We start from the raw sequence: 25,175 nt of genomic DNA on the forward strand, positions 1-25,175 counted from the left end.
CTTATTATTAGTAATACACACCAACCTATTCAGAGGTAAATGGGCAACACACATTCATTGTACTCTCAAACAGATCAGTAAAAGATTCTGTGCGTGTGTGTACACACGTGCACGTGTGTGCACGTGTGCACACACACACCTATGTCTGTATGTGTAAAGAAATAGGATCCAAATTCAGACAGTTGGTAAATTTGGTTGAAAGATATTGTGGAGTTTCTTGTACTATTCTTGCAACACTGAAACTGGAAATTATATTAAGCTAAAATTTGATCATATTTAGAAACTCATAATATCATGACCAGTGACTGACTCCTAGGTGTGAAGTATGACATTTGTTTTGGCCTGTTCAGCTTCCGTTTTCCTCTTATCTGATAATAGCTCTAAGCTATCACTCAAGTGGGATTGATTTCACAGGACTAGGTACTTCAAACACCTATGTTGTTTCTGATTTGACATGATTGGTGTGGTTATGATCATAAGAACCAACCCAGTCTAAGGAGATTTATATATAAGACTTGTATTGAAATTACTGGGAAAGAGAAACTACCATTGTGTTCTCAAGTGAGAAGGTTATACTCCCGAACCTTAGTGTTGGCATTTGCCACTGTTCATAAGAGTTTACCTGAGAGCAGTGAAACAAATTTAGAAGAAAGAGAACCGACAGAAATAAAACCTTAGTAAGAAGACTGTTGTTATATACATAAAACCAAATGATTTTAAAAGCTTGATTTGATCAGTATTTGGTGCTTTGGGCCATTCTCTTGAAAGTACTGAAGAAAAAGAAATCTTGATCGTTTTGTGTCCTGATTCTATCCTTCTGACCATTCTTTAATTTCTTTTTTTATATTTCTCCTTCTTTTGATGTTCTGTTCATAACCATCTCATTTCCTTGATGAACATTGTCTCTAAGTTATTCTTTCTCTGGCCATAGTTTTAGCTATATTTATATGTGCACGTATTACTGTCATTGTCATATTGTATCATACTGAAATTCATGTCTGTTTTTATTTTACATTATGGGTATAATTTGATTAATATAAGCTCCTTCCTTTACTATAACTCAATTATAGTTCTAGCCCCAGGAGTCCACAAAAACATACTAGCCTCTATATTTTGACTACTAATAAATATCTTTACCTTGATGTCCCATAGACATCCCATGTTTCCTACTTCCCAATTGCTGTCTTCATCCTTTCCTTCAAGCCCATTTCTTATTTTAGTCCATTTCATCAATAATTATACGACTATTCTTTGACTCTGGTGATTCTTATCAATAACTTATATCTGTTTAGTTATAACATACTATTTTACCTCTCAAATAAGGTATTTGTATTTGACTTTTACGGTCTCAGGTTATGCCTTTGTGGCTTCTGTCCTGAATTTGTGGTTAATTGTAAAAGTAGTTTGCAAATAATGTTGTTTACCCATTTTGCCTCTGACCCCTCATAGTCCATGCTCCATTCATTTTGATGTTTCTGAAATGCACATTTGAGATTTCATTTCCTCCAGCTTTGAAAGTAGGCAGTGTTACTTAACACCCTCAGAATTAAAACATGATCTCCGTAAATGGGCTTTCATGACCTGCTCATATGTTCTACGTTTCCTTAGTTCCAGCTTTTTAAAGCTACTTGGATGTTCTTAAATATTTTTAATCCATGTTTTTAACAAGTTCATCTCTGTTCCCCAAATGTCCTTTTTTGCTTATTGTCCAGTTGGCAGAATCCTACTTCTTTAGAACTCTACTCTTAAATCACTTGTCCTGTGTAGCGTTTCCTCTTATTCTGAAGCATGTATTCTTATTTTTCACACAGTTCTAAAATTGTTAGTTTCCCGCCCTTTTGTAATTGTTTATTATTCTCCTCCTTTCCCACCCCATCTTCACAAGACTACTGGACATCTTGAGAATGCTGTTTTTTCTACTTATCTTTGCACTTTGAGAACCTTGCACAATCTGTTGTACATATTAGCTCTGTAAATGGTAGCTAAAGAATGGAAGAAAGGGAGGGAGGGTTGGCGAGAGGGGGTTATGTTAAATTATATACACGTAGTAAAATTAAATAGTCATTGATTTAAATAGGCAAATTAGGATCAGCTTAAGATACCTGGTTTCAGTCACATGCATATTCTTCAGGCAGGGAAATATAGAACACCTTGAATGATAATCTCCCTAAAATATATGTGATTTCAGAGGAGAGCATGTGATTCCCCCAGGAGAACTTTTGGCAGAAACAACAAAAAGAATAGTGTCTTGAATTCCTCAAAAAGCAAAGCTTTAGAGAAAGGCTAATGTGCTTCTATTATTGGGGATCATGGTCCCCGGATTAAGGTTATAAATCAGGAAAGGAGGGAGAACTACATGGGAATTATGTAGTTGTCTATACTACTTTCCAGGACAGTTCTTTCTGGAAAAGACTTTTTCCAGGGTGCCATATTCCACTGATAAAGGTTCTACTCCTCAGGGTACTATCTTTGTTGCTCTCCCAGCTGGTGCATGTATTTGTGGGGATGGAGTGAGGAGGTACCACATTCCAAATCTTAGATGTCAGCCAGGGTGACGGGAGAGGTAGTCCAGAGGTAAGGGATGGGCACAAGTCTAGATTCTGTCAGTTTACCTTGTATGGAGTTGGTAAGAACCCATGTAGGGCTGGTCACCACTTTAACTGCTGGAATAAAAGTCAGTTTGGGCTCACGTGGAGAATTAGAAGTTATCTAAGGTGGTAGAGATTAAAATATAATAGCTATCTATTAAAATGGACATAGGAAAAGACTTGTTATAACATATTAGAAAATATATATAGAATGTGATGCCAGTTATGATTTTAGAGGCTTTACTTTTTCTTGGCTACCAGCTTTATGTGACTACAGTGTAGATATCTTGAAACAGCTGGGGTTTAAATCCTCAAATATTAGATGTCTCATCTACACCAAAATGTTAATACTGATTAAAATGTTTTTCTTCTTTCTACTCTGTTGACTATAAAATATCTCCAACTATCTTATATGATTTATATAATCACAAAAATCATGCCACATTGGAATATTGGAACCAGGCCAGAAAACAGATCTGTTTGTTATCAGTAATCCAACTGTGTCTTACATTAAATAGTATTTGGAGTATAGTTTGAAGTATATTTTCAAATATTTGCTTCTGGGTGAAGTTAAGTTATATTTTATAATAAGTGCCTGAAAGATTAAAGATAAATGTGATAATGTGCCGTATATTCATTCATTAAATTCAGTATTTTCTATGTGCCAGACATTGTGCTTGGCATTGGATGTATGTCAACAGTAGAGATGGTCTCTGATCTCATGAGATTACATTCCATCTGAGAAGGTAGATAATGAGTAAACAAAAACTTACATGGTCATAAATGTTAAATAGTAAGAAACAGTGAAAACTGTGATGAATAATAGCCTGGGAAAAGCTAATTTGATAGGTTGTTCTTGGAGAGGCCTCCATAGTGTTAACAGAAAGGTTACTGAGGGACTGTAAACAGTGTGTTTTGTTCAAGAGCAGCTGGCATATACTCACCATGGGGACAGTGCCAGAGATGAGATTGCATAGGTGAGAGATTAGACGTGGCTTATTGTCGTTTATGTTTAATGCAGAGGGGGTTGGGAAGGCAGTTTTCTGCAGAGAAATAACAAAATCTGCTTTATCACCTAAACACTTGAAATCTGTAGCTTTTTAGATATGATTTTAAGTTGTTGTTTTAAAAATAATTAAATCTTCACAAAATGGAATGGAAGGTTAAAAGAAATCTAGAAAGCACAAGAAAAATTGACCCATCACCCAGCCACAAGCCATTTAAATATTTTTACGTATATTCTTCTAGTTTTATCCCAATTTATTTTACCTTTTATTGAATTGCCTTTAAATTTTCTATATGCTATAAGAATGTTTCCATTATCACAGGGTTTATAACTATTATTTTAAAGATTAATGCTGTGTACTATTTTGTCACTTGAATACATCACACTTTGCTTTACCATTCGTTATTTTTGGAGATTTAGATTGTTTCAAATATTTTCTATTATAAATATATATGAAATTCTCAATATTAACCAATTTTTGTATTTCCTTAGCATAGATTTCTAGAAATGGAATTTATTAGTTAAAAGGTATTAAGTTTTTATTACTAAATTCATATGCAAAACTATAAACTACTACCAACAATATGTTACCAGGGGTTGGGAAACTTTTTCTTAAGGGGCCAGATAGCACATGTTTTAGGCTTGTAGGCCATGTAGCGTCTCTAGGAGCTACTTCTCCTGTTTTAGTACAAAAGCAGCCAAAGACAATATGTAAATAAATGGGCATGGCTGTGTTCCAAAATACTTTATTTAAAAATTTTTACAGGGGCACCTGGGTGGCGCAGTCGGTTAAGCGTCCGACTTCAGCCAGGTCACGATCTCGCGGTCCGTGAGTTCGAGCCCCGCGTCAGGCTCTGGGCTGATGGCTCAGAGCCTGGAGCCTGTTTCCGATTCTGTGTCTCCCTCTCTCTCTGCCCCTCCCCCGTTCATGCTCTGTCTCTCTCTGTCCCCAAAATAAACAAAACGTTGAAAAAAAATTAAAAAAAAAATAAAAAATTTTACAGAAATATATCCTAATTTGTCGACTGAAGCCTGAACTATCAATTATACCATATTCTTGCTACTATTTGGATTTAACCTTTTATTGTATGTCTAGAAGTTTTTGAATTAAATTTATTTGACAAATTTTTGCTCATTTCTTGTGTTTCAAAATAATAAGGTAGCCTGAAATTAATGTGCTTTATAATTGTGATTATTTTTTTTAACGTTTATTTATTTTTGAGACAGAGAGAGACAGAGCATGAACGGGGGAGGGCAGAGAGAGAGGGGGAGACACAGAATTGGAAGCAGGCTCCAGGCTCTGAGCCATCAGCCCAGAGCCCGACGCGGGGCTCGAACTCACAGACCGTGAGATCGTGACCTGAGCTGAAGTCAGAGGCTTAACCGACTGAGCCACCCAGTCGCCCCAAATTGTGATTGGTTTTAATAGCTATAGCAGTAGTTCATTAATTTTCCTTCTATTCTATATTTTTATACTTGTTCCATATTAATCTTGGATGTTTCAGAAGACTCTAATCCAATTTAGAATACCTAAATGGTAATGACTTCTATATATCCTTTTAATAGTTGCAGGGATAGATTTGATTTAATACTGGAATGCTGTTCAGAAACCAGAACTCTAATTTTGTTACTAATCCTCACAACTAGGTAAGGTTTGTAACCTTAAGAACTCTGTATAAGGCTTACTGTTCCCTGCTCTTTAAATTTACATGTATCTTAAAAGTGTTTTTATGCCTGTGTTACAGATGTAAAAACTGGAATTATGGTCAGGTAGAATAAAGTATTGGCATGTTTCAGAGACTTGCTATTCTTTATGGTGTTATATGTGATGTAAGTAGAATAAGATTCTAAGTAACCATCAAGTGCTCTAGAAGTATTTTATGGAGAATAGTAAGTAGGCTAAGTTAAACATGCAGATTTATTTATTTTTTTGCCTCAGCCATCAGGTCTTTGCCTCACACACCAAAACAAGCCAAATTAGGGGAACAATCATTTAGTCTCAGGTTACTTTGTGAAAACAAATACTGGGAGTTTTTATTTGGTTGGTTTTGATATATACAGGAAAATAATTTACTAAAAATGTTTTGGTTTATTGTTGGGACTTGGTGATCCCAAGGTTCTTGTATTTAAAAAGCAACTTGAGTTTTTGAGGAATTGGAAAAATAGCTTGGCTGGAAAAGGATGACTGCTGGAATGGAGGGTGTATCTTGGACTTAGAACAACTAGAAATTTATTGTGTGATTTATGTGATGAGATTTTAGATGAAATGAGAAGTAATGTTGTTAAGTACCAGAAAATACATGCTTATCTGGTCTTGATCCATAAATCATTGCTTTTAATTTCTAAGTTAAGATTTATTATTATTAATAAAAATTTTAGTATTTGTGGATTTGATAATTAAATCAAAATGTACATTTTGTTTTCATAGCTAGTCTGTTGAGTACTATCATGATTTCAAGAGTCCTTTCCAACCTTTACTAGTACATGGAATTTAAAAATGACAGACGCCATCTAATGTGGATGACTCAAGATTCTTCTTCCAATTTGTTTTAAGAATCATAACAACAAACATTTATTAAGCTTCTTGCTAGAATCTATACCAAAAAATACAAGAATATGGTCCTTCATTCTGTGTGTTTAACATTTAAACCAGATATCGATAACTTTATATAATCAGCAAAATTAAAATGCTAAATCAGTATAATATATATTCAGCATTTAGAATTTAGCATGATCAGAGATGACCTGTATTGGCTTTAAATTATGAAACCAAACTAATACTCTTTTATTCCAAGTTATTATACATCAATTCATATTTTATGCATCATTAATTAAGATAATTGTATCATGTTGTTTATACTGTCTTTTTTTATTAATATGAAATTTATTGTCAAATTGGTATCCATACAACACCCAATGCTCATCCCAATAGGTGCCCTCCTCAATGCCCATCACCCCCTTTCTCCTCCCTCCCGCCCCCCATCAACCCTCAGTTTATTCTCAGTTTTTAGGAGTCTCTTATGGTTTGCCTCCCTCCCTCTCTGTAACTTTTTTTTCCCCCTTCCCCTCCCCCATGGTCTTCTGTTAAGTTTCTGAAGATCCACATAAGAGTAAAAACATATGGTTATCTGTCTTTCTCTGTATGACTTATTTCACTTAGCATAATACTCTCCAGTTCCATCCACGTTGCTACAAAAGGCCGTATTTAATTCTTTCTCATTGCCAAGTAGTATTCCATTGTATATATAAACCAAAGCTTCTTTATCCATTCATCAGTTGAAGGACATTAGGGCTCTTTCCATAGTTTGGCTATTGTTGAAAGTGCTGCTATAAACATTGGGGTACAAGTGCCCCTATGCATCAGCACTCCTGTATCCCTTGGGTAAATTCCTAGCAGTGCTATTGCTGGGTCATAGGGTAGATGTATTTTTTATTTTTTTGAGGAACCCCCACACTGTTTTCCAGAGCAGCTGCACCAATGTGCATTCCCACCAACAGTGCAAGAGGGTTCCTATTTCTCCACATCCTCTCCAGCATCTGTAGTTTCCTGATTTGTTCATTTTAGCCACTCTGACTATATTTCCCTGATGATGAGTGACGTTGAACATCTTTTCATGTGCCTGTTGGCCATCTGGATGTCTTCTTTAGAGGAGTGTCTATTCATGTCCTGCCTTGTTTATACTGTCTTTACAATGCTCATAGCCTCAAGTTATTTACTGTACGCTAATACAATTAAGATATATGATGGAGGTTTGCGTCCATTTATAAAAGAGATGAAGAAATACTTGAATTGATAAAACTATTCATAATATTGGACAGCAGAAAATACTTTATTGAGGTAATAAGTGAATTGAGTAGTTTTATAGTTATATCTTGGTTTATAATGTATAGTTTGATTATATTGTCTTCTAAGACAGTTTAAAGTGAAGAATTGGTTTGAAAAGTTATTGTTATAGGATTGTCGATTTGTTCAAAATGATTGGTGTGGGATCACTGTGATGGAGATTTTGAATAATGAAAATCCTGAATAAAGAATATTGACAAATTGCGGATAAATAAGAGACTTTTATGACATCTGGTAATTTTCTAAATGGTTTTTTACTTGTGGTGAATCAAATTAGGCTTCTGTTTCTTATTTGAACCAAAGCTTTCATTGAAATTCAAAAATGGTCAGGAATAATGCTGGTGTAGTTTCTGGGTTTTAGAATATAATTATTACTAAATCGTGAAGTGATAGTTTCTTTTACCTTGATTTGTATATAGCATGGTTCCTAGAATTGCCTGTCTTTTCCAGAGTATACTACTTGTGTATTGTCCCCCATACATTCAGAGATACTACTATTTTATGTTTCAGGAAGCATGTCTATTATATATTTTGTTTAATCATACATATACATATGTTTAATACCTGAAATTTCTGTGCAGTATACCTGTTTTTTTCACTTTATTTTTAAAAAATGGTTATTTATTTATTTTGAGAGAGAGAGTGAGAGAGAGTGTGTGTGTTCTTGTGAGCTGGGAAGGAGCAGAGAAAGAGGGAGGGAAAGAATCCCAAGCAGGCTCCAGGCTGTCAGCACAGAGTTTGATCTCACGAACCATGAGATCATGACCTGAGCCAAAATCGAGAGTTGGATGCTTAACTGACTGAGTCATCTAGTCCCCCTATTTTATTTTTTAAGCTTTTATTTTAATCACTTGGTGCTCATCACAACAAGTGAACTCCTTAATCCCCATCACTTATTTCCCCCACCCACTTCCCCTCTGGTAACCATCAGTTTGTCTTTTATAGTTAAGAGTCTGTTTCTTGGTTTGGCTCTCCCTTTTGCCCTTTGTACCTTCGTTTTGTTTCCTAAATTCCACATGTGAATGAAATCATATGGTATTTGTTTTTCTCTGGCTCACTTATTTCACTTCAGCATTATACAGTCTAGCTCCATCTGTATCATTGCAAACAGCAATATTTCATTCTTTTTTATGGCTCTGTAATATTCCACTGTGTGTGTGTGTGTGTGTGTGTGTGTGTGTGCGTGCGCGCGCGCGCGTGTGTGTGATGCATGCATGCATCTTTTTCCATTCATCAACTGATGGAAGCTTGGGCTGTTTGCATATCTTGGCTGTTGTAAATAATGCTTCTATAAACATTGGGATACATGTATCCCTTTGAATTAGTGGTTTTGTATTCTTTGGGTAAGTAGTCAGTAGTACAGTTGCTGGATTGTAGGGTGGTTCTATTTTTGACCACTTGAGGAACCTCCATACTATTTTCCAGAATGACTGCAACAGTTTGCATTCCCACCAACAGCGCATGAGGGTTCCTTTCACTCTACATCTTTGCCAATAGCTGTTGTTTCTTGTGTTATTGGTCTTACCCATTCTGACAGGTGTGAGGTGATATCTCATTGTAGCCTTGATTTGCATTTCCCTGATGATAAGTGATAATGGACATCTTTTTATGTGTTCGCCATCAGAAAGTCTTCTTTGGAGAAATGTCTGCTCATGTCTTTTGCCTGTTTTTTAACTGAGTTATTATTTTTTGGAGGGTGTTGAGCTTGATATGTTCTCTATAGGTTTTGTATACTAATTCTTTATCAGATAAGTCATTTGCAAATATCTTCTCCATTCTGAAGGTTGCCTTTTAGTTTTGTTGATTGCTTCCTTTGATGTGATTTTTTTCTTTTATTTTGACATAGTCCCAATAGTTTATTTTTGCTTTTATTTCCCTTGCTTCAGGAGACCTATCTAGAAAAATGTTCCCACAGGAACAGAGAAATTACTGCCTGTGCTTGCTTGTAGGATTTTGATGGTTTCTTGTCTCACATTTAGATTTTGACTCCATTTTGAATTTATTTTTGTGTATGGTGTAAGAAAGTGGTCCAGTTTCATTCTTTTGCATATTGGTTTCCAGTTTTCCTAACACCATTTGTTAAAAAGACTGTCTTTTTTCCTATTGGATATTCTTTCCTGTTTTGTCAAAGACTAACTTGACCATATAGTTCTTGGTTTATGTCTGGATTTTCTATTCTGTTCCATTGATCTTTTTGTGTAGGTATCTTTTTGTGCCATTACCATACTGTTTTTATTGTTACAGCTTTGTAATATAACTTGAAAGTGGGAATTGTGATGCCTCCAGATTTGCTTTTCTCTTTGAAGATTGCTTTGGCTATTCAGGGTCTTTTGTGGTTCCATACAAATTTCAGGATTATTCTTGTTCTGTGAAAAATGCTTTGGTATTTTTATAGGGATTGTATTAAATGTGTAGATTGCCTTGGGCAGTATGAACATTTTGACAAAATTTGTTCTCCTAATCCATGAACATGGAATGTCTTTCCATTTCTTTGTGTTCAGTTTCATCCTTGTTTGGTGTGTGTAGCTTTCAGAGTACAGGTCTTTCACCTCTTTGGTTAAGTTGATTCCTAGGTAGTTTATTGTTTTTGGTGCAATTGTAAATGGGATTATTTTCTTAATTTTACTTTCTGCTGCTTCGTTATTAGTATAGGAATGCAACAGATACCTGTATGTTGATTTTGTATCCTGTGACTTTATTGAATTCATTTATCAGTTCTAGTAGTTTTTATGGTGGACTCTTTTGGGTTTTCTACACATAGTATCATGTCATCTGTAAGTAGTGAAAGTTTGACTTCTACTTTGCTGATTTTGATGCTTTGTATTTCTTTTTGTTGTCTGATTGCTGTGGCTATGACTTCCAGTACTATGTAGAATAAAAGCGGTGAGAGTGGACATCCTTGTTTTGTTTCTGACCTTAGGGGAGAGGCTCTCAGTTTTTCCCCATTGAGGATGATGCCATCTGTGGGTTTTCCATATACGGCCTTTATTATGTTGAAGTATGTTCCCTCTAAAGAAGGTTTTTATCATGAATCGATGTTGTACTTTTTTGCTTGCTTTTTCTGCATCTGTTGAAATAATCTTATATGGTTCTTGTCCTGTCTTTTATTGATGTGATGTATTACATTGATTGCTTTGCAAATATTGAACCACCTTTGTCCCCCAGGAATAAATCCCATTTGATTGTGGTGGATGATTTTTTTAAGGTATTGTTGGATTCGTTTTGCTAGTGTTTTGTTGAGGATTTTGGAGAAATTTCAGAGAAATTGGCCTGTAGTTCTCTTTTTCTGTGGTGTTTTTTCCAGTATATCAGGGTAAGCTGGCCTCATAGAATGAATTTGTAAGTTTTCCTTCCTTTTCTATTTTTTGCAAAATGCTTTTTTCACTTAATACTATTTTCCATTATTTGTTATTATATGTACGTGTACTTACATATAAGTAAGCACATAATTTAATATCTGAATGGTGTTCCATTAAAGAAATTACCATACTTTGTAGATGTTGATGTCATTTACATATTTATTATTGTAGAGACTATTACAAATGAACATATTTGTGCATGTATTTTTAAGAATATTTACAAGTGTTACTGTAGGATTCCAAAAGCTGAAATTGCTGGGTCAGTGAATATGTACATTTAAAATTTTGACGGGTAATAAATTGCAAAATGGCCTTCAAAATGCCTGTGGCAATTTCCTTTTTTTTTTTTTTTTAAGCGTACATGAAAGTGCTTTATCTTCCGTGGCCTTATCTGTAATAGAATTTCATTCACTAAAGGTTTTGTTAATCTGTCATTGGAAAATTATTTTTGGGGGGAGTTTTACCTTGCATTTCTTTGCTGTTATTGATGTTGAGCATTAGTGAAGGCTGCTTGTAGTTATTCTGTGATTTGTCTATTTATGTGTTTGGCCTATTTTTTCTGTTCGGTTGTATAGCATTTTTTTTTTTTTTTGAAATTTTAGGATGTTTTCCTGTATCATGAATATTATCTGTGTTATGTATTTTTCTAGTATTTTCTTGTGGTTTGATTTTTGCCTTCAATTTTGTTTATAGTTCATCATTTGGAAGTTCTAAGCTTTTCATTGTGATAGTGGTCTCTATCTTTATGGTTTTAGATTTTTATGTCTTGCACATGAAAACTTTGAAACATCACAAAGTAATAATTGCTGACAAAGTTTGAGATGAAAATTTCATTTGTGCATTCTTTGCTAATTGAGAAGATACATGAATCAGATAGAAGGAGACCAATTATTAACTTAATGTCTGATAAAATTGATTAACATTTGATCTGGAGAGAATGAAAAACAACAGTAGGAAAAATAAACACACACACACAGTCTTGATGAAATCCAATTCTTACACCTTCTCTGTGCCTGAATTGGACTGAAGAAAAACATGAAACCACAATGAGTTGACTCACTTTGAATTTATGACCAAGGGACACAATGGCTCCTTAATGCTGTAAAGCGATAAAACGTGTCACAATTTCACACATTAGGCAGTTTCCTAAAATACTCATAATCTTCCCTGCCATCCTTAGCTGAAATGAGCTCTATATTCTCAGTGTTATACTTGGCTAAAGAATGGTAAAATCAGTGGTGGTAGAAAGTCTGAATGGTGAAGGCTAATTTGAATCAAAGGATGCACAAAATTTGGATAGATGGAAAGAAGAAAGTACGTATGGACATAAATAAGTGCTTAATAAGTATTTTTATATGATATGAATTGGACTTATCAGTAAAACTAGTAAGTTTAGAGGACAGTAATGGACTCTACAATAAACTGGAAAATAAGACAAATGTATTGTTACACTATTTTACTTCCAGTTACCACCATCCTGTTCTTTCTGTTCTGTGGGCATATATTTTAGTTCTTTGTGCAATTCGAACCCCCCATAGCATTGTTGTTACTCCTACTTTAAGTAGTCATAAGTGTTTTAAAAGAGATTTAAAGATATATATACATATGTATATGTACGTATATATGTGTAAGTATATATATGTGTATATATATGTATGTGTATGTATATATATGTACATATATACATGTATATGTATGTATATAGTATATTTTTTAAGAGGTCCTTTTTGTTTACCAACATACTTAGTCTTTCTGGTGTTTTTCATTCCTTTTCTATAATTGAAATTCCATCTTGTACAAGTTCCTTTCACTCTAAAGCACTTCTCATATTTTCCAGTAGCTCAAGTCTTTGGGAGGCAAAGTGTTTTTGTTTTGTTTTGGCTTCATTTTTAAAGCATATTTTCAGCAGATATATCAATCTAGGTTGTCTTTTCTTGTTTTAGCACTTTAAAGATACCATTCCATTTTTGCATCACCATTATTTCTGAGGAGTTGTCCTTATCATGATTCCCTTATACGTATGTGGGGTTTTTTTTTGAGTGATTTTAAATTTTTTTCTGTTTTGGATTTCCTGCAGTTTGATTGTGATGCATCTAGATCTGTTTTTCTTTTTAATTATTCTTTTTGAGAATAATTCTTTTTGTATTTCTTTTTAATTATTCTTTTAAAAATTCTTATTTTTTTTAATCTGTCAGTTGGTATTGTTTATCAGTTTTGAAAAATTCAAATAATTTTTCACCTCCTTTCTCTTTAGTTCATGCACACTGTCTACCTTTTTCACTATATTCTTTAACATATTTATCAGAGTTGTTTTAAAGTTGTTGATAATTCCAATATTTTTGGCACCTTTTGAACTTATGCTAATAACTATTTTCTTTTTTGGTAAAAAAAAAAAAGAATTATGTGTTTTCATAATTTTTCTAATGAATGTTCAATGTTGTGTGTAAAAAGAATAATAAAAGTACGTATGACAGAAAAACGTTTATGCCCATAAAAGAACATGCCTCTTCTTTTGTCATGTAAAAGGTGTAGTTGAATTGGATCTAGTTTTGGCTTTCTTTTTTTCCCTCTCTTTCACTTTATTTTTAAATTTTTATTACTGAAGTCTAGTTGACGTACATTGTTATATTAGTTACAGGTGTACAACATAGTGATTCAACAATTGCATACATTATGCAATGCTTACCATGTTTAGTGTAGTTACCGTCTATTGCCATATAACATTACTTAGATAATATTGACTATATTCTTAATGCTATATGTTCTTTGCTTTCTAGTCTGCAGTTGTGCTGGGTCTGGTTCTTGATTTATTTGTATTAAGTTCACCATAGGCTTCACAGTTCTTGAGAATAGCATTGGAATCTTTATTTCAGTATGGTTTGTGATTTTCTCTTAGTTCTCTTTGCCTGTACTGAGACCTAAGATGCCTTGTTCACTTGTCTGTATCGCGGGATCTTATTCCCTCTTTCTTTCTTCCAGTCACAGATAGCCCTGTTTGGTGCTCACTGAAAAGTTGAGAATGACTGTGGGATTTCTTTCATTTCTCCTTGGGCTCAGACATCATCAGCCTCCACATGCCTGTGTGTTAGAAGGGTCTTCCTCATTTCTCCAGGCCAGTCCCCTGCCACTCTCCTGGGTATTTGGTGGAGGTGTGTTGAAAAGAAATGGCACTCCTCTTGTGTCTAGAGTTCTCAGGGATTCTAAATTGTCATGCTAGTCCCCATACTTGTGTTTAAACATTTGTTGAAAGTTCTTTTGTTTTTTTCTTAACAACTTGTTTTTCTTCCTACTGCTATGCCAAGAATAAAACCTACCATTCATTCCTTCCTGCCTACGAAGGGCCTTTCACGTTTATGATTTTTGTTCATTAGGTTTCTTTGCAAATTCTGCTGTCTGATGAAGGTTGAAAAGCTTTATATGTTGGTTACATGGCTTGTTATTGTTACGATGGATAGAGTTCTCCTGTGATTTTCTGAATCCTATGGGAAGACATGGTAATTGTTAATTAAGTAACATGAGCTACCATATGCACATACCTAAAAGGCTTATTGCATTATACTAAACCTGACAATTACCTTGGATAAATTTGCCACTAGTTGGCGGCTCATCCCTGCTCTGTCATTTCTTAGCCTCTGATTACTTTATCTTCTCTTTATTCTCCACCCATATTTTTGATTCTTTGTTTACAGGCCAAAATTCTTGAAATTATTCTTAAAAATAAGAGTAGCTATTAATTTCTTAAGAACTACACAAATCTAAAAAGTCCGTACTTTACTATAGCTGCGTAATAGAAAAATAGTGAGTTTTAGCCACTGAAACTTAGATGAAGATGAGTATGTCTTTTGTCTCATTCATTAGTTTAAGATAAAATGCAGGGTACTTGTCACTTTTTAGAACTTGATATTTTACAGGGTCATCTCATTGGTTGACATAGTTTCTATAGGTGATAAGAAGCATATATATTTAAATGCTGTGCACCTTTGGTTTCTCACTCTTATTTCATTCTCATTCTACAGCTTAGGATGTAACTGAAAATGATGGTGGTGGCTTGGTTTAACTAATTTGTGAAGCCGGAGTGGAATGTGGATAAATGAGCCATTTTGGCAACGAGCAGAGAAATAAAGCACACTTTTCTCATTAGTTGTTTTCCAGGCTAAAATTAAACAGAGTAGTATATTGCCAAATTTAATGATTTATGGGGGATCTGTTCTAAGTAAATTCAGTATCAGACTAGTTGTCTACACACTTACATGTCAGAACTTGTGTGTTATTTTTAAAGGTTCTGTCTTGTAAATTGAGTTTAATATGAAAATATCCTTTTAAATTTAAAAGAACATTATCTCTATAATTTCAACTAAATTGATAGATTATTCTCTTTTATCACCCATTTAACATTCCCATAGTTCCAGCCTGTGTGTCATTTAGTTATCTCTGATTTAATGTAATCACATGACTTTTATGAACATTAGTTGGTGAAATAGTTTTTAACTTCTTCATTATAATAAAATAAAACTTTCAAGATTAGTTTTCACATGAAAATATTTATTGCATTGGTTTTCCTCCTCCTCTCTCTAAAATCTTGATTAAAAAGGAATTCTAACTTACTGAGAAAGTTTTAAAAAATTTTACTTAACACATTTACTTTTCAATACATAGGAAAAGATTTTTAAATAACTTGCCCAATATGGAGAATGTCTGCAGTTTTTAAATTTACTTTTACCTTTTGTAGTTAGCATAGTATTAAATTTATAAACTGCTTTATATAGGGCGTTGGGGTATACTTTTCATAATTTCAAAAAAAAAAGTTTGTGCCTTGTACTTCAGATGCATAATATTAGGGAGAGAAAAATTATCCTGATAGATTCTTTTTATTTTTTTATTTTTTTTAAATTTTCTTTTACTACTTCTTCTTTTTTTTTAATGTTTATTTATTTGGGAAGGAGAGAGAGACAGAGCATGAGCAGAGGAGAAGCAGAGAGAGAGAGAGACACAGAATCCGAAGCCGGCTCCAGGCTCCGAGCTGTCGGCACAGACCCCAATGTGGGGCTCGAACTCACAAGTTGTGAGATCATGACCTGAGCTGAAGTCGGACGCTTAACCGACTGAGCCACCCAGGCACCCCATGATACATTCTTTTTAAAAAAATACATGTAATTTTAAATTTTCTTCCTTTATATTCTTATAAATATAACACTTTCTACCTAGAAAAGAATACATGTTATGTATATGTAAATTTGAGGTACAATCATATAATGAATACCATAGATTGTTTTGCTAAGAAGTTGTCAATTTATTTGTGTTTAAAAAAACTTTTTTAAATGTCTATGTATTTTTGAAGGAAAGAGAGAGAGCGAGCGAGCAAGCACGAGTTAGCCGGGGAGGGGCAAAGAGAGGGAGACAAATCCGAAGCAGGCTCCAGGCTCTTAGCTGTCAGCACAGAGCCCCACATGGGGTTCGAACTCACTAACTGTGAGATCATGACCTGAGCCAAAGTCAGATACTTAACTGTCTGAGCCTCCCAGGGGCACCAATTTGTTTGTGTTTTTATTCCCCAGGTGATCATTCTTGTTGTTTGGAATATTTTTTTTTTAATTTTTTTTTCAACGTTTTTTATTTATTTTTGGGACAGAGAGAGACAGAGCATGAACGGGGGAGGGGCAGAGAGAGAGGGAGACACAGAATCGGAAACAGGCTGCAGGCTCCGAGCCATCAGCCCAGAGCCTGACGCGGGGCTCGAACTCACGGACCGCAAGATCGTGACCTGGCTGAAGTCGGACGCTTAACCGACTGCGCCACCCAGGCGCCCCTGTTTGCAATATTTTTAATCTTCTTTTCCCTTCAGTGTTGGCAACTTCTTTCCAATTTGCTTAATTAAATGTGTTTATTTTCATTTTTTTAAGTTTTTATTTAATTTCCAGCTAACATACAGTGTAATATTGGTTTCAGGTGTACACTTTAGTGTTTCAACACTTCCATACAACACCTGGTGCTCATGACAAGTGCACTCCTTATTCCTGATCACTTATATCACCCATTCCCCACCCACCTCTGGTGGCCATCAGTTTGTTCTGTATAGTTAAGAGTCTGTTTCTTGGCTTGTCTCTCTCTCTCTCTCTCTCTCTCTCTCTCTCTCTCTTTCTCTTTCTCTCTCTCTCTTTTTTCCTATGCTTGTTTTGCTTCTTAAATTTCTTACGTGAGTGAAATCATATGGTATTTGTCTTTCTCTGATGTGTTTCCCTTAGCATAATGCTCTCTAGCTGCACCTGTGTCATTGCAAATGGTAAGATTTCATTCCTTTTATGGCTGAGTAATATTGCATTATATATGTATATACCACATCTTCTATATCCGTTTATCAGTCCATGGACACTTGGGTTGTTTCCGTAATTTGGCTATTGTAGATAGCATCAGGGTGCATATATCCCTTCGAATTAGTATTTTTGTATTCTTAGGGTAAATACCTAGTGTAATTGCTGGATTGTAGGGTACTTGTATTCAAAAAAATTTTTTTAATGTTTATTTAATTTTGAGAGAGAGAGAGAGAGAGAGAGAGCAGAAGAAGGGCAGAGAGAGAGAAGATGCAGAATCTGAATACGCTCCAGGCTCCAAGCTGTCAGCACAGAGCCTGATGTGGGGCTGCATCTCACCAACTGCAAGATAATAACTTGAGCTGAAGTCAGACTCTTAACTGACTGAGCCACTCAGGCACCCTGTTGCCTGGTACTTCTATTTTTAACTTTTTGAGGAACTTCCATACTGTTTTCCAGAGTGCCTGCACCAGTTTACATTTCCACCAGTAGTGCAAGAGGATTCCTCTTTCTCCACATCCTTGCCAACACCTGTTATTTCTTGTGTTGTTGATTTTAGTCATTCTGACAAGCGTGAGGTGATACCTCATTGTAGTCTTAAATTACATTTTGTTTTAATTATACATTTTGGTTTTCTTGGGCTTCTTCTTGGGTTTTAGGCTTAACTATCTTTCATCAATTCTGTAAAATTCTCAGGCATCATCTTTTTAACAATATTGCCTCTTCCCCACTTTTTAGTATCTCCACATGGAATCTGATTAGACATATATTTGGTCTTCTTAAGTCCTCATATCTCTTCACCTCATTTTAATAATCTTTCATTTTTGTCTTTCAGATGCATTCTAATGATTTCAGGTACTTCTTCCACTTCACTGTTTTTCTCTTCAACTATATCTAATCGGCTGTTGAACCTGCCTAATGAGTTTTTTACATCAACAATTAAATATGTCACTTTCATAGTTTCCATTTTTTCTTTAAATATGTTCTTTCCTGATACTCTGTATGATACCATACTTTTGCATTTTAAACATTTTATACAGAGGTGCTTTTTTTTTCTCTATATTCTGATATCTCCAGTGCTTGAAAGTCTAAATTAGTTGTTTGTTGATTTTTCTGACTCTGTCTCACAGTCAGTTGTGATTTTTTGTTAAGAAAACCATTCCCAGATCGTAATTTGTGGCAGTTATATGACAGTGAATTGGAGACTTTTCAGACAGAATACTTGATTCTGTTAATGGCTAATTAATCGCTAGAGGGACATTTCTTAGCAAGAAAATCTAAGGCTCATCTACCTCTCTTTTCTCTTGACCCCAGTTTGAGAATCCCATTTATATCCTCCCTCATGGCAACTGCTTTTTTTTTTTTTTTTAAATGTTCCCTTTTCAAGAGGTAACACATCTCAGATCTTTTCAATAATTGTTTTGGTGTTTCCATATATTTTAGTTTTATTTTATTTTGTTTATTTTATTTTTGTTTATTTATTTTACATTTATTCATTTTAGAAAGACAGAGAGCACAAGCAGGGGAGGGGCAGAGAGAGAGAGAGAGAGAGAGAGAGAGAGAGAGACAGACAGACAGACATAGAGACATAGAGACATAGAATCCGAAGCAGGCTCCAGGCTCTGAGCTGTCAGCACAGAGCCCGACGCAGGGCTTGAATTCACAAACCGTGAGATCATGACCTGAGCCGAAGTCAGACGCCCAACTGACTGAGCCACCCAGGCGCCCATCCATATTTTTTAAGTAACATAACTTTTCTTGCTCTTTCTTGATTGTTTACTTAAGAGTATAATTTATTAATGCCTTACAGTTGAAAATTATATTTGGCCAACTTTCACTCTCTCCTCCTATCATACTCTCAATATTGTTATATCAAGTTTGATTAATTAATGCATCTGGGTTTTTTTAGAATTTACATACTTCTGTCTATAAATATAATTCGTGGTGCACTTTATTGTATACTGACTTTCCTTTATAACATTTGTTTTCCCTGTATTTAATACTGTGTTTTATTGTTACTACATTTTCCATGTACCTGTTACTACTTCACTGTTGTCATTTTGGGGATTCCTGTCACTTTTCTCCTGCGTTGGATCCTTTTGTCTCCTGGATCCCATATTTTTCTTTATTGTTGCAAGTGCTGTGTGTCTGTGTGTCTGTGTGTGGAACACATTTCTTTATTGTTAAGCATATATTATTTGTGGTGTCTTTAATATTTATATGATTTTAATTCTAAAACAAATTACAGTGGCCTTATGTGATAGGAAATAGTCCATATAATTCAAATCTAACTAATTTCATTTCTTTATTTGGAATTTAGAAACGTCTTTTAACTTTTAAGATTGAATGATATATTCTTGAATTTAAATATTCTTGAATTCTTGAATTAAAATTTTAAAACTCTATTGAAATGTATACAGTTAATTTCTTTAAAAGGTTTTAATAAACAATTTTTATGCATTGTATTAAAGGAAAAATACATGTTAAATTATATTTTCTATTTGACTTCATTTATGACTTACATTTTGCAATCATTTTGTATTTAGTTTCACATCATCATTCCTTCCTGATGTGTATTTAAGCAAATTATTGCTCAGCAGCACATGCATTTGTACATGGAAGTGGATGGAATTGCTGTGGTCTCAGAATGCTGCTTTGGAATCTACACTGATCTGGGTCCCTGGGAGAACACCTGGCAATTTTTGCTTGTTTGAAAATTCTGTGTAAAAGTTTTATTAAAAAAAATATTTTTTAAAACATTTGCTTTTTTTTTTTAACATTTATTTATTTTTGAGAGAGAGAGAAAGAGAGAGAGAGCGGGCGTGAGTGGGGGGGTGGTGGGGCAGAGGAGAGGGAGGCACAGAATCCGAAGCAACTCCAGGCTCTGAGCTGGAGCCCGACATGGGGCTCAAACCCACAAACTGTGATGACATGACATGAGCTGAAGTCGGATGCTCAATTGACTGAGGCACTCAGACGCCCCTGTGTAAATGTTTAAAAAGGAAGGATATTTCTCTTGCGTGCTCTCCTCCATCATTCTATCTCTGTGTCTGTGTGGCTCACTTTTCATAGACCTTGGTAATAATAGTTACTGTGTGGTTTAGATAACCTGCAAAATTATAGAACAAGTTGCACCTAAGTTGAGAACTCATGTATCATGTACTATGACTCTTTACCCCTACCATGTGGCAATTACTTTTCTAGATACTGGAGTGTAGTTGAGAGCAAATGTGACAAATACTCCTTACTTGATATTCCATATATTTCAGTGGAGCTAATAATATTTTATCAAAAACTCCATTTGCAAATACAAAAATGTATTTATGGATGCACATAATCTGCACATAAGAATGGGATGTTATACTTTAGTTAAATCCATGTGTTTCTTTTTATCAGAGAGACTAAAATACTTGAGTATTTTAGTAAAATACTTGACTAGGATGGAATTGCAACTTGTTACACTTCAGCTTTGTGTTTTATGTCAGAATGTTAGCCTGTGTTTCATCTAGGCAGATCTCTCTCTTGCTTCTCAACGTTTAACTTTGTAATTTGCCGTGATTTATTGAGTGGTTATAATAATCCTTACTTTAACATCATGAATTAAATTTGTGATATAAACAAAAAGGGAGATAATATTCTGTTCTCATGACCAATATAGAAATTGCTCTTTGCTAAAAAATAAAGCGTCTTCTTATTAAAGACAGATTCACTTTTAATGAGATACAATTCATATTTCATAAAAATCACTATGTTAAAGTACATAATTTAGTGGTTTTTAGTATATTTGCAAAGTTGTGCAACAATCACCATTTTCTAATTCTGGAACATTTTCATCACTCCCCAAAGAACCACATATCTATTAGCAGTTCTTTTCCATTCTTTCCTCCTCCTAGGCACTGGCGTACACAAATTACCTTTTTTCTCTATGGTTTTGCCTGTTTTAGCCATTTCATGTAAGTAGAATCCTACAGTATGTGGTTTTCTGTGACTGACTTCTTAGCACGTTTTCAAGGTAGTGTAGCATGAATCAGTGATTTATTGCTTGTTGTGCAAAAATAATTTTCCGTTATATGGCTATACGACATTTTGTATATCCATTTAGCAATTCATGGACATTTGTGTCATTCCCACTTTTTGGCTATTATGATTACTGTTTTGGAAATTTAGCTACAAATTTTTGAGTGAACATATGATTTTAGTTCTCTTTGTACATACGCAGGAATAAAATTGTTAGGTCATATTGTGACGGTATATTTGCTTCCTGAAGAAATGCCAAAGTGTTTTTGAATGTATTTGCACCATTTTATGTTCCAACCAGCGGTATATGACGTCTTGAATCCTCCACATCTTTGTATGCACCTGTTAATTTTGTTAGCTATCCTACTTGGTGTGAAGTGATATAAAGCTTATTATTTTTATGAGGAATTAAAATAATTTTAAAATCTTGATTTGTAGGTGCTGTACTCCTTTGTAGTGTACAAGGACTAGCAGTTAATATTGACCCAGTCTTATATACCTGGCTCATTTATCAGCCTCAGAAACGAACCAGTAGACATATGCAGCAGGTGAGAAATTTTTGTAATTTATTCTCTTAATGAATAAATTGTTTCCTGTTTTCTCAGTCATTTGTTAAAGGTCTATATTGTCTGTATTGATTTTTTTTAATTCCTCTGTCTTCCATTCTTCCCCTTTCAAGCAGTTTTACTCCTTCACTTCTAGACTGGAAACTCCAGCTCAAAGTGGAGTTTCGTTGATTACTGAGGTGGATTTCTATGCAATTGCTTATAAAGCAGATACGTTAGAGAATAGTTCAGGTAGTCCTGCTTTAGTGGCCTGTTTTCTCTCATAGTGCCTAGATGTTTGTTCCGTGTGTCTGATACATAAGAATTGCATATTAATAGCTTTAATTTTCATTATCACTGTATTTCTTCTACATTTTTAGGTTTATTCAACAAGCATTCATTGGGTGCCCAACCCTTGGATTGGGATGGTTGGTGCAAAAGAGTTGGGATATGCACTTGTTTAGAAGAGTATAAATTACAAAGTATAAAACAGCTAATTGTATTTTCTGAAATGCTTAAATATATTTTCTGTGTTATGATTCTTAAATGTAATTCTGACAGAGTTTATTCCCATTTTAAAGATGAAGAAATTGATGCTAATTGAGATTTATTTCCCTATTGTCACACATAGTAAATGGCAGAACTAAATATTTTTTCAGGCCAAATTTATGCTATATTGCATTTTCCCATTAGACTTAATTGTAATTTTGTAATATTGTAATTGGAATAGCTTTTTTTAAAAAAAAATTTTTTTTTCAACGTTTATTTATTTTCGGGACAGAGAGAGACAGAGCATGAACGGGGGAGGGGCAGCGAGAGAGGGAGACACAGAATCGGAAACAGGCTCCAGGCTCCGAGCCATCAGCCCAGAGCCTGACGCAGGGCTCGAACTCACAGACCGCGAGATCGTGACCTGGCTGAAGTCGGACGCTTAACCGACTACGCCACCCAGGCGCCCCTGGAATAGCTTTTTATCTTTTTTTTAAAATATGGAACACTTCATGAATTTGCCTGTTATCCTTGTGCAAGGGCCATTCTACTCTCTGTATTGTTCCAGTTTTAGTATATGTGCTGCCAAAGTGAGCACTGTCCCTTTTTTTCAAACTTAAAACCAGTTGATAGAAAAATACACAATTTTATAATTACACAATACAACAACAAAAAAATTACCTGAATAGTACAATCCATGGCTCAAGGAGCATCTTTTTTGTTTTTAGTGTTTATTTATTTTTGAGAGAGAGAGAGAGAGAGAGAGAGCGAGAGTGCAGGAGAGGGGCAGAGAGAGAGGGAAAAAGAGAGAGAATCCCAAGCAGGGTCTGTGCTGTCAGCACAGAGCCGGATGTGGGGATCAAACCCACTAGCTGTGAGAGTAACCAGAGGTTGGGTGGGGGGCGATTAACTTGATAAAAAAGTGACCTTTAGTGGTTTTATCATAGAGGCAAGTATAAGAGACTGTTAAGAATTGGCACCCAGTTCATAAAAGATTTTTTTTTTTTTGTAATGCGAAGTGTTTGAGACTTTATCCTGAAGGGTAAAGAGAAACTATAGGAAACTGATATAAAGAAATTTGAGAAACATCTGGGTGGCTCAGTCAGTTAAGCGTCTGACTCTTGATTTCATCTTAGGTCATGATATCACAGTTCATGAAATTGAACTCCACATCGAGCTCTGTGCTGACAACACGGAGCCTGCTTGGGATTCTCTCTCCCCCTCTCTCTGCCCCTCCCCAGCTCATTCTCTCTCTGCCTTTCTCTCTCTGAAAAATAAAGAAACATTAGAAAAAAAGAGTTTTGAATTTTAGAAAGTTTACTCTAACAGAATGTTGAATTAAACTAAAGAAGAAATACAGAGGTAATAAAAATTACTACGCAATTCTTAGTATTAGACACTCAGAACAAACATCTAGGCACTATGAGGGAAAATAGGCAAGTAAAATAGAACTATCTAAGCTAGCCTCTAATGTATCTGCTTTAACCAGCAATTGCCTAGAAATTCACCTCAGTAGTCAATGAAACTAATGTCAGGGAGAATGTGAGAAATACTTTAATTGTAAATTCTTTTTGTGATACAGTTGACATATTAGTTTTCAGGTGATGATTGTTGATGATAGTTACTGGTAATGATTTGATATTTGTATATACTGTGAAATTATCACCATAAGTTTGGCTAACATCCATCACAACACACAGTTGCAAATTTTTTTCCTTGTTATGAGAACTTTCAAGATTACTCTTTTAGCAACTTTTAAATACACAATATGGTACTATTAACTATAGTCACATTGTTGTACATTACATCTCATGACCTATTTCTTTCATAAGTGGAAGTTTGTACCTTTTGATCCCTGTCACTCATTCATCCCCACTGCCCCCATGAGTTTTTTGTTGTTGTTGTTTGTTTGTTTGTTTGTTTGTTTGTTTTAGATACCACATAATATAAGTGAAATCATATGGTATTTTTCTTTCTCTTAATTATTTCACTTAGCCTAATTGCCTTATTAGGTCCATCCGTGTTGTCACAAATGACAAGACGTCCTTCTTTTTTATGACTGAATAACATCCCATTGTAAATTCTTCGTTGGTTACTTTATAAGTGATGGTAATTAGGTCCAGTTCACTAGAGCTATACCTGAAGGTCAGATAATGTTCTAGCAACTGAGGTAAATTAAAAATTCATTTGATTGATACCAAGCACCTTTATTTATTTTTAATTTTTTTTAATGTTTATTTTTGAGAGAGAGAGAGAGAGACAGAGCATGAGTGGGAAAGGGGAAGAGCTAGATGGAGACATAGAATATGAAGCAGGCTCTAGGCTCCAGAGCTGTCAGCACAGAGCCTGATGCAGGGCTCCAACTCACAAACTCTGAGATCGTTGCCAGAACTGAAGTCGGATGCTAAACTGACTGAGCCACCCAGGCACTCCAGATACCAAGCACCTTAAGATTTTCATATAATTTTATTTTGATTATACTGTTTCATAACAGTTTGAAATAAAATATAAATATACATTTAAAAATATGTTTTTGAAAGTTCAAAAATACTAGTTTTATTTAAAAGAAAAACTAATAAATACCCATAATCCTGTTCATTCAGAGTTATGAAGAATATTGGTATAAATATGTTCATAGTAAATCTTTATGTTTTTCTTTAAGTATTCACTTAGAATATATTCTGGGGAAGTAATTAGTGTTTAAAGCCATGTATATCAGCATATTTTGAAACCTTTGTTATATTGTCACATAGCTTCCAGAATTACAGTTTACATTTTCACTAGTACTTCATAGTATTAATACTTTACTACAATTCATCATATTCTTAGCTACTATTTTAGTCCTACATTTTTTTTAACATAGGAAATTGAAAGAATAGTGTAATTGATCCCTATGACCTTATCAGCTAGGTTTAATAATTACCAACTCATGGCTACTCATCTTCACTTTTAAAACTCTGTTGGGTGAAAAAATGCCAATATTTAGTAGTGAGGAAAATAGAGAAAATGGATAAACTCA

The 25,175-nt window shown here is 34.6% G+C and overlaps 1 protein-coding gene and 1 non-coding gene across 11 annotated transcripts in view; one reads left to right on the top strand and one right to left on the bottom strand.

Annotated features, from left to right (window-relative positions):
- Positions 1 to 25,175, top strand: part of VPS13B (vacuolar protein sorting 13 homolog B) — a 795,663-nt gene that overhangs the window by 300,649 nt on the left and 469,839 nt on the right. For all 10 annotated transcript variants that reach the window (XR_005796430.1, XM_040494097.1, XM_040494098.1 and 7 more), the window contains one exon: positions 21,561 to 21,670. Coding sequence is in view for 9 of the 10 variants with exons in the window: in XM_040494097.1 (XP_040350031.1) it covers positions 21,561 to 21,670 (110 nt within the window). In the remaining variant the exon portion in view is untranslated. The remainder of the gene's footprint in view (positions 1 to 21,560; positions 21,671 to 25,175) is intronic.
- Positions 22,651 to 22,754, bottom strand: LOC121043278 (U6 spliceosomal RNA). The gene has a single exon (XR_005796770.1). It is a non-coding gene; the product is annotated as a U6 spliceosomal RNA (small nuclear RNA).

The sequence above is a fragment of the Herpailurus yagouaroundi genome, unplaced genomic scaffold, assembly GCF_014898765.1.
Source record: "Herpailurus yagouaroundi ecotype Mexico unplaced genomic scaffold, PumYag 186, whole genome shotgun sequence".
NCBI classification, from domain to species: Eukaryota; Metazoa; Chordata; class Mammalia; order Carnivora; family Felidae; genus Herpailurus; species Herpailurus yagouaroundi.